Source organism: Sinocyclocheilus rhinocerous, unplaced genomic scaffold, assembly GCF_001515625.1.
Source record: "Sinocyclocheilus rhinocerous isolate Xijiao unplaced genomic scaffold, SAMN03320098_v1.1 scaffold3263, whole genome shotgun sequence".
NCBI lineage: Eukaryota > Metazoa > Chordata > Actinopteri > Cypriniformes > Cyprinidae > Sinocyclocheilus > Sinocyclocheilus rhinocerous.
In genome coordinates this window covers 497,101-508,033 of record NW_015664010.1, presented here as the reverse complement: position 1 = coordinate 508,033, position 10,933 = coordinate 497,101, and the positions used below count along the sequence as shown (strand labels likewise).

At 35.2% G+C, this 10,933-nt stretch overlaps 1 protein-coding gene across 2 annotated transcripts in view; it reads left to right on the top strand.

Annotated features, from left to right (window-relative positions):
- Nucleotides 1-5,106, top strand: part of LOC107729158 (fibroblast growth factor receptor substrate 2-like) — an 18,344-nt gene extending 13,238 nt beyond the window's left edge. The window contains exons 2-7 of one of the 2 annotated variants that reach the window (XM_016539552.1): nt 764-872; nt 1,117-1,208; nt 1,812-1,998; nt 2,083-2,220; nt 2,328-2,491; nt 4,247-5,106. In XM_016539552.1, the coding sequence (XP_016395038.1) occupies nt 1,143-1,208; nt 1,812-1,998; nt 2,083-2,220; nt 2,328-2,491; nt 4,247-4,987 (1,296 nt within the window). In that variant the 5' untranslated portion in view covers nt 764-872; nt 1,117-1,142 and the 3' untranslated portion in view covers nt 4,988-5,106. Of the gene's footprint in view, nt 1-763; nt 873-930; nt 967-1,116; nt 1,209-1,811; nt 1,999-2,082; nt 2,221-2,327; nt 2,492-4,246 lie in introns of those variants that run through there. The other variant, XM_016539551.1, reaches the window with a different exon arrangement.
- Nucleotides 5,107-10,933: the final 5,827 nt, after the last annotated feature.

Here is a 10,933-nt window from a genome sequence, read left to right as displayed (position 1 = left end):
TATTGTGTTACACTGAATGACAATGTAACATTATTGACATTTTATTCTCCAAAAACGTATTTGAAACCTTAAAAGTAGACACTTTACTTACATTTAATGTGCTTTCTATGGACATAAAATCACTTTTGTAAATTTCTCTTGATGCGGACATCTTAATGTCTTTGACCCGGGTATATGTATATATGTGTATATATATGACTCTGGAGCACAAAAGCAGTCTTAAGTCGCTGGGGTATATTTGTAGCAATAGCCAAAAATACATTGTATGGGTCAAAATTATCGATTTTTCTTTTATGCCAAAAATCATTAGGATATTAAGTAAAGATCATGTTCCATGAAGATATTTTGTAAATTTCCTACCGTAAATATATCAAAACTTAATTTTTGATTAGTAATATGCATTGCTAAGAACTTCATTTGGACAACTTTAAAGGCGATTTTCTCAATATTTAGATTTTTTTTTTGCACCCTCAGATTCCAGATTTTCAAATAGTTGTATCTCGGCCAAATATTATCCTAACAAACCATACATCTATGAAAAGCTTATTTATTCAGCTTTCAGATGGTGTATAAATCTCAATTTCGAAAAATTGACACTTAAGACTGGTTTTGTGGTCCAGGGTCACATATGTATGTATATATATGTATATGTATGTGTATGTATATGTATGTATATTTCTCTGACCTACTCACTAGGAACATGTGCTTCAAAATGTGTAACAAAATGAGTCCTCAAGTTTGTTTTGTGTGTTTTTGTCCACAGGAAGCGGATCTCTGTCCCTCACACACACACACGTGCTGGAGGTGTGATGTTGAGCTGTGAGGCCGGTGTGTGTGGCGAGACGAGCAGAATCATTGATGGCTGGATGTAGGTGAGCACTGCAGCGCTCTCTGCTGGACCATCAGAGCAAACACACATCTACAGAAACGGGACACGTATAGGGATGGGTGGATATTTTGACTTCAGTATGGTACCAGCCTCTAAATAAACAGCCTAGCAAACACAGGACTGTTTGATGTTTCTGAAGTGTTATTTTCTCTCTTTATGTCTCCCTGTTCTTCTCCATCTCAACTGCTTCTCTTTCCATATTGTCATCCCTCTTATCTCTTGTGCAGGGGTCCGATGGTGTGTTAAAGGCGCCATGGGGAGCTGCTGTAGCTGTCCCGATAAAGAGATCATCCCTGACAACCATCACAACAAATTCAAGGTGAGCATCTCTCGGTCTAAAGGTGTCTGTCTGTCACACATACTGCAGTGAAGAACTGCTTAACAGAGTTCATGTGTTACAGAGACAATCGTTCTCATTTCTCTGGCCTAACACATTATTAAGTGCTCTAATAAGCGCTTACTGTGCACTACAGGCAAAAGTTTGGACAGTTTAGACTAGTCATTATAAAATATGGAACATAGAAATAATAATAATAATCATAATAGTAAAAAAAAACACACACACACACACAACTGGAAGTATTATGGGAATTATGTAGTAAAAAAACTAGACTCCCAAATCTTTTCTTTGAAAAATAAAACAAAATAAATGATATATATATATATATATATTATTACATTAAAATTATATATTATAATAATATATTTTTATTTATTATATTATTTGATTTTAATAAATTGTTTGTCATAATCAATACAATTATTTAAAATATGTAAAAATATAAGTTCTACAATTAGCTATATATATTTTGTGTATCTTGTATTTTTATAATATAAAATTATTAAAATTAAAAATTCATAACATGTATTTTAAGTTGTGTTCAGAGGTGTGTAGATGCTGAGTGTGTGTGTGTGTGTGTAGGTGATAAACGTGGATGATGACGGTAATGAGCTGGGCTCAGGTGTGATGGAGTTAACGGAGGAAGAGCTCTTTCTGCACACGCGCAAACGAGATGCCGTTAAGTGGCCCTACCTCTGCCTGCGTCGCTATGGTTACGACTCCAACCTCTTCTCCTTCGAGAGCGGCCGGCGCTGCCAAACCGGTCAAGGTGAGGCTTTTTCTTTTAACCTGGTCACTCTCTATCAGATATTGTTGTGTCATTCACATTCATACTTCACTCTTCTCCTCTCAGGGATATTTGCGTTCAAGTGTGCGCGGGCCGAGGAGATCTTTAACATGCTGCAGGACATCATGCACAACAACAGCATCAGTGTCGTGGAGGAGCCCGTTCTAGAGCCTGAACTTCCAGTGACGCCTCACATTCCCACCAGTACACACACACACACACACAAACACACACACACACACTCACACACACTCCAGTCCTCACGCTCAGACTGGAGTCTCTCACTAACCCCTCATCCGCTCTCTCTGCAGCTCCCGGTTACTCTGTCCCAACGGTAGCCAATGGGATCGGCCGTTACCCGTCATTCGGCGACGCCTCCTCACAGCCATCCAGCCGCCACCCTTCAGTGGGCAGCACTAGGTTACCGTCAGTAGGGGAGGAGTCCACACACCCACTGCTGCTCAACGATGAAACGGTACGCAACGCACATACAGTAACACTGTACAGTAAGGGTTCATGAACATCAACAATTAAACTGCAACATTCATTAGTCTTGTTAATTAACAAAAGTGCAAAGTAACAAGTAGAAAAAAAGAAAAATGCACAAAGAACTTGTATGGAGATTTTTCCATCTACAGATTTTTCCCTGACCTTCTTTTCTCTGTAAATTAATGGTGCACACTATTGCTGAAAAACACAACCACTACTCAGCAGTCAGATGTCCGTATGCACAAAGACACAGATCACTAAACAAGACCATATCTGCAGATGAAACTTTGTTTATAGAAGCATTTTTTAAATTTGAATGAGCACCTCATGACTACACCACGTTATGTATGAGAAGCTGCAAAAGACACAGGCGCAAGTGGAATGTACAACACATGGTGACATTAATCTTTAAGTAAATATAATGGGCGATATATTGCGTCACCAAAAATTATTGAGGTCATGTACATATATTGCGCGATAAGACAATATATTGATTATTGCGACAGGCCTAGTTAATTTCAACATTTACTAAAACATTGTTAAAATTAAAAGCTGTATTTGCTAACATTAGATAGTGCTCAGTGAACATGAACAATTGTATCTTTATGAACTTGACAATGATGATTAAATGTTACAAACAATATATTGCTTACTGTTAGTTCATGTTAGTAAATACATTAACTAACGTTAACAAATGAAACCTTATTGTAAAGTGTTATCAAAATCAATGTAAATTGTATTTTATCATGTTTGTTTTATTATTTATATTACGTTTTATTTTTAATGTTTTATGTATTTGTTATGGTTATATATATACATATAAGATTATTTAAAATATAAATTGTATATTTATATTATATATTTACGTTTTATGAATTTGAACATGCATAAATTTGTATAAATATATACATATGAATTTAAACAAATATACAACATATATAAAGATAAACAATAATATATTATAACTGATAATGTTTTATATTATATAATATTAGATAAATAATATTTAAATAAATTATTTATTTATGTATTATGTATATATATATATATATATATATATATCCTTATTTGAGACATGTTGATTGAGTTTTTTTTTTGTAAAGACAATGTTATTATACTTGATTAAAACTAAAATCATAAAAAAATGCTACTAGAAAAAAAAAAAAAATAACTACCCAATATATTATTATTTTTTGTCAAGACAACATTTCTCATTTTAACTTGACATACTAAAATAGATAAAACTGAAATATTTTATATTATATAATATTAGATATATAATATATATATAAATTATATATATATATATTATATATATATATATATATATATATATATATATATATATATATAATATAAAATATTTGTATACATTATTTTATATATATTTGATACATTTACACACACACACACACACACACACACATATAAACAAGTTTAAAGATATCGATATAAAACATCAATACTATAATAAATTTTTTAAATGATATATTTTATCAATTCAAGTATTATATTAAGTATTAAGTTTTTTTTAGTATTTCAGTAGTATAGTATTTTACATTTTAAGTAGTAAGTATAATTTATTTATTTATTTATTGTTTTATTATGGCCTTTTTAAATGGATAATTTAATGCCATTTTGGCAGCAGATTTCACGCGGACAAGTGCTGCTCATATTTTCATAAGAAACCATAAAACTCTTTTTCATCTTTTTCTGTTTCTGATGAATGGCGGCTGTGCAGGTGCACACTTACGTGAACACGACGGGTCTACAAGAGGAGCGGCGCTCTCGCGGCGGTGGCCACGCCCCTCTGGAACTCCGGACGTCCAATCCAGAGAGCGCAGCCGCAGCGTCGCCCAATGAGCTGGAGCCGCACGTGGTGTTGGAGCCGGAGGGCGTGAAGTTTGTTTTAGGCCCTACGCCTGTCCAGAGACAGATGCTGCTCAAGGACAGGCAGGAAGAGCGGGGCGAGCAGGACGCAGGAGCGGCGGGTTCCAGTACTGATGCCACTTCTCCCGCAAAGACTGTAAACGGCGGCACGGACTGCGACACCGGCTACGACAGCGACGAGCGCAAGGAGACGCATGAGACTCATAACGGAGTGCCGCCGATCATCGGATCCGGTGCGAGACGCAACAGACCTCCCGTTCCGCTCCCAGACGCCCACAACGCTAACAACTCAGCCCAGCGGCGGACCGCGCTGCTCAACTACGAGAACCTGCCGGCGCTGCCGCCCGTTTGGGAAACCCGCAAACCCAACAGCCACGAGGAGGAACTCAAATCGCCGTCTCTAAACGGCTTCCAGCACACCCCCAAACCCCCCACCACGCCCCTGCCGCCCACCCCCACGCGCCGGACAGAGCTGTACGCCGTCATCGACATCGAGCGCACGGCTGCCATGTCCAGCCTGCAGAAAGCACAGCCACGGGACGACGGCACATCCAGGAAAACACGACACAACAGTACCGACCTGCCCATGTGACCCGACCAGCCAGAAGTTTATCTCACCATAAACACCTTTAGGTCACATTTCACTACTGAATATCAAGAAATAAATAATTATATTCCAAAGTAAGCCATTTTTACACATGCAAACTCAAAATAATTCAGATTTTTTTTTCTCACCAAAGACTTATGACCAAACATACAGTAAAAACAGCAATAATGTGAAATATTATTACAATTTAAAATATCTGTTTTCTATGTGAATATATAGTAAAATGTAATTTATTTCTGTGATGCAAAGCTGTATTTTCAGCATCATTACTCCAGTCTTCAGTGTCACATGATCTTCAGAAATCATTCTAATATGCTGATTTGCTGCTCAAGAAACATTTCTGATTATTATCAATGTTGAAAACAGTTGTGCTGCCCAGTATTTTTGTGGAAACTGTGATGTAACGCCGATCAAAAGTTTAGGGTACCTAAGAAATTTATACTTATTCCACAATGATGCATTAAATTTATATATATATAAAAAAAATACATGGAAATTTTTTTTTACAAAAGATTTCTATTTCAAATAAATCCTGTTCTTTTAAACTTTCTATTCATTAAAGAATCCTGAAAAAAAAATGTATCATGGTTTTCACAAAAATATTAAGCAGCAAAAACATTTTCATTATTGATAATAATAAGAACTATTACTAATAGCTGATCACCGATAATAACTGCTAATAATTTAGCAGCAAATATATTATATATAAAAAGTATATATATATAAAAAAAATTATATTACAATGATTTTAAAAATATTTTAAAATATATTCAGATAGAAAACTTTTAAATTGTAGTAATATTTCACAATATTACCCTTTTGACTTGGGTAGCAGAAGAGACTTCTATAAAAAAAAAAAACATCATGCAAAATGTAAGTTCGTATTTCTTTTCATTTGGGGTGAAATATGACCTGGACGTGACAGGTTTTGTGAGATTTGCCTGTATATATATACTGTAGTTCAAGTATATGTACTACATTATTTAGTACTTCACAAGTGCACTGATCTGCATTCATACGCTCAACACACACAGACGCAGGTCTGAAACGTTCAAGTCAAACAGGTACAGATGAGGAAACACTACGACGGTTTAGCAGACCTCATTCACCAATGCTGTGATGTTTTACTCTCTATTTCACAAATATCGAAAGTGTTCGAGATACGTCTTTCTTGTGGTTACTGTGTCGATGTAAGTCACTCATTTTGCACTTGAGAGCAATAAAAGATGCTCACTACGGTATTCTAGAATCACATGGTACACTGCCGTCACTGTAAACACTCGCTCTCCCTCCACAGCCCTTCTGCTCTGCTAGCGTGAGGCCCTGTCCACACGAACGCGCTTATTTTTAATAAATTGGTGTGTGTGTGTGCCGTTGGTCCACACGCAAACGCAGCACCAGGTCACTGAAACCGAACATTTTTGAAAACGCCTGCCAGGGTGAAGATTTTCAAAAACTCCGGTTGCAGTGTTTGTTATCGTGTAGACGGCGAAACCGGAGTTTTTGGCTTGTGACGTCAGAGCCTGCGCTGTTATCTCCGCCTACTGGAACCTTTTTCAGGCTTCTGATTGGCCAACATGGCTTTACGGTTGAGATTATATCGCCACCTGTTGGTTTGGCATGCCCTTGACAGTGCTTCATAGCATGCGTTTGCGTTTTCATGTGGACGGAGATTTTTTTTAAAACGGAAGAAGGAAAAACTGCGTTTATAAAAATACCCGTGTACGTGTGGACGAGTGTTTTTAGCCATACGCTTGCGTCTGTCGACCGAACACACGCTTCAGTGAGTCTCAGAGCAGCTCTGCTCTTTCTCACGCCTCTCAGTTGCTAAGAAACCCTGATATATTTGATGAGCGTTTGGTGCTACAGCTGGTTTAAAAGGGGTTTCAAATGTAGAAACTGTACAGTTTATAATATTAGTCATGCACTGTGTATTGGTAATGGACAATGTTATCAGCCAATATTGGAAGCAGATAAAATTAAGACTTAATTATTCCCTAACTCAGATTTCTTAAAATAAATAAATATTAACAAAATATATATTTTCCTATAACAGGTTATACATATACTAAACTGTAGTCTTATTACACATGAAAAAAATGGAACTTTACATGAAAAGCATTATAGTTGTTCAATTTGAGCTTCACTGTCATTTAAAAAAAAAAAGAACTACACTGAAAAAAATTAAAGATTATTCATATATAGAATATCTTAAAACCATCATCTTTTTTTCCCCGAAAATAAAAATATATATTTATTTCAGATTAAAAATAATAATATATATAATTTTTTTTTGAGTAGAAACAAGTTTCATAGTTTTCACTCAGAAATTGCTAGTAAATTTCACAATCAATAACAAAAGAAATGGCAAGTAACACTTTGAATTAAATATGACATTTTTAGTTGAAAGCTGGAAATAGTATTTCCTTGTTAAATATACTTCAATAACTTTAAAATCGGTGAATACAGGGTTACAGTGTATATTCATAACATTGGCCACAATAAAAACATGAATCAGATAAACTGAACCAGTGCATCCCTGAGTAGAAACAAGTTTCATAGTTTTCACTCAGAAATTGCTAGTAAATTTCACAATCAATAACAAAAGAAATGGCAAGTAACACTTTGAATTAAATATGACATTTTTAGTTGAAAGCTGGAAATAGTATTTCCTTGTTAAATATACTTCAATAACTTTAAAATCAGTGGATACAGGGTTACAGTGTATATTCATAACATTGGCCACAATAAAAACATGTATCAGATAAACTGAACCAGTGCATCCCTGTCAAACACTACTGTACGTTCATCACTATAGGCCTGTTTTCTGAGTATTTCACAAACAGCACAGTGTTGTAAAGGTCGATTATAAAAACATCACGCGAGCTTCAGGTCATCACGTGCATCAGATGCTTTCAGAAGGACCTGGAGGATGTTTGCAGTGCTGCAAATGTGATTGTATCGCTCGAATGTTCGTAAGGGTTTCCAAACAAAAGACAAATCTGTTTACGGCGTGTGGAGCAGACGGACTGATCTAGACAACCGGTTCATATAAAGTTTCTATTGTAAAGTTTATCGTATGCTTGAGTTGCATTATTATCATGTTATTGTCTACCTTTTTGAGAGAGTGTGCAAATATAGGAACATTCACATGTACAAAACAACACTCGGTAAGCTTAGAAACAAATGAGTGCTAATGAAATAAATGTCAAAATCAAGATCATTTGCCAAATCGGAGGAACTGAACGAATGTCGGGATCTTTCAGGTGTGTGTGTGTGTGTGTGTGTGTGTGTGTGTGTGTGTGTGAGGTTACATTCCTATGCGAGTATTTCACAATTACGGACGTTGTACTGAAACTAGTTTTGATATTTGCATTTGATATATTGGGTACTGATATCAGTTTAGTAGAATGTTTGTATTTTTTGAAAAAAAAGACAGAATATTGTGTATTTTGTGATATGTACACCATTACATCCCCTGCCATCAGTGCCAACTCTATTTTTGTAGCATGGCAAAAAAATCATTAAAAAAATGAAATGAAAGTCTCCATTAGATTCACTTCAAAAACCTCTAAAAACAAATTCAATTTGTTGTCGTTTCTGTTCACCAGCCCAGTGTTATTTTAGTATTATTGAGGTACTGTTATAGTTTTTATTAATATTTTGAAATGAGTTTTTATCAGTATTTTGAATGTTTTTACTTTTATATTTTCCATTTTCATCTTCATTTTAGTTCAAGTTTAAGGAACTTTGATGTTTTTTTAAATATAGTTTTTTTTTTTAGTAAAATCAAGTTGAACTAAAATAAAATGAGAAATGTTGCCTTATAGCAACTAGCTGAAATAAAATGTTTTTATATGTTTTATTTTATTTTAGTTCACTTTTTAAATATGGTTTTAGTTTAGTTAACTTTTTTTGAAATACATTTCTTTACAGATGCATGGATATTACAAGCTAATTTAACCCCATATTTTTGGTTCCTGTGGTTTGACAAAAACATTTTTCAAAAGAACAAATATTGCCCGTCATCCACCCAATTACATGCGGCCCAAGAAACAAGTTTGATAATAGAGAACTGTACTGTAGCCTAATAAATTACATACTGGGGCAGCATGTTCTCATGTAAACTGAGCCGAAATGACAAAAAACAGCAACCAAAGCCAATTACCTCATGATTATGAGTCAATTAATTATTAATTAATAATAATTAATGAATTATTCAAGAATCGGCTAAAAACACATCTCTTCCATCTTTAATTGACCCTTTAACTCTAGCACTCTATATTCTAATTCTATTCTTAAAAAAAAAAAAAAAACTTGTCCCTTTTAGACTTGCACTCTATTCATTTGCTGCTTGTTTTCTTTAAAAAAAAAAAACTAACACTTGCTTTCTAATCTTTTTGCATTCTATCTGTTTTCTTTTAATTTATTATACAATTAAAAAAAGCAAAAAGACCTCTAACACTAGCTTGCTCTATTCTTTTTCTATTCTATCTTGTTTTCTTTTTATTTATTATATGATTTAAAAAACCCTTGCTACATGTAAGCTAACTGAGACTTGTTATAGCACTTGTGTATCATTGCTCTTTTGTTGATTTTGATTGCTTCCATTGTCCTCATTTGTAAGTCGCTTTGGATAAAAGCATCTGCTGAATGACTAAATGTAAATGTAAATTATTCAAGCAATGCTGAACAATGAGAAGAAGCCACGCGGACAATTCCAGCACTGACCACCAGAGGGCAGTACGACACACCAATCAAACGTACAGGAGAAAGTTCATCATTGTGCCTGTTTTATAATAATAGTTTACATTTTCATATATTTATGACTATTAGCAAAAACTAAAAATAGATTAGAACCACAGTTTTTTCATGCACTGGTTAATTTTGGGCTCTTTTGCTTCACTTCAGTAGCACCTGCACCAAAATTTACAGTTTTATTCCTAATTCTGAAGGTTTTTACAGTGGGGTTTGTTCATATATCATTCACTTCATATATATTCAACCTTTTATTCCTAAAAACTTGGTTAAAATAAAAAAAATTCTGGCCGAGTACAGTATTTTCCGATTTACAGAGTGCTAAAAAGAGATATCAAAAATCCCTTCAGTAACCCTAATATGTCAACAAAATAGAACAAAAAGAACTTTGAGCCTGACTTAATCCAGTGTTCAGATTCATTCTCTTGAAATGTATGCAAATTTGTTTTTAGAATGACAGAAAACTTGTAATTCAAAACAACTGCGTAAATGTATACTGTGGAAAATATGGTAACATCTATTGGTTAAAGTGTATAATTTTAGTATCGTGCCTGACTTATTGCAATAAAAGTATTAAATGCCACATGCATTGTCCAAAACCTTAATTGTAAAAAATGTGCTTATGAAATGGCAACTTCAACAGAAACTCCTTCAATACTTACAATAGAAACGTGCCTCTATTTTAGCATTCCCAACAGTAATGATGTCAAACTCTACAGCACACGTGATATTGTGTGTGTGACTGGAGTCAGATCAGAGCAGAGCATCATGGGAGGCTCATTATCTTCCTCATGCTGAGTGATCGATCGATGCTCGGCTCTGATGATGTTTGCTGCATCTTCAAACTTCACCAGCGATCTCATGCCAATGTGTTTCCCGTGAATTGGACATGCAGTAAATGTTGGCTGTGATCCCAGAGGTGAGTTCAGATTCAGCCTCCTCACAAACGGATCTCAGTCAGTGGTTTGACTGGCAGTTCTATTAGTCTTTCGCCTCTAAGAAACACCAAACACACCCTTTCTGCTCTCAGGACCTCAGTGCTGTCACCTGGCAACCGTCCTGTTGCTTGGATACAACATGCCTCTCCTTATTTCCTCAGGATCAAGCGCGAGTGATGCCAGCTGCACACGTCAAGAAACATGCAAACACACGCAAACCTCCATCCATGACGAC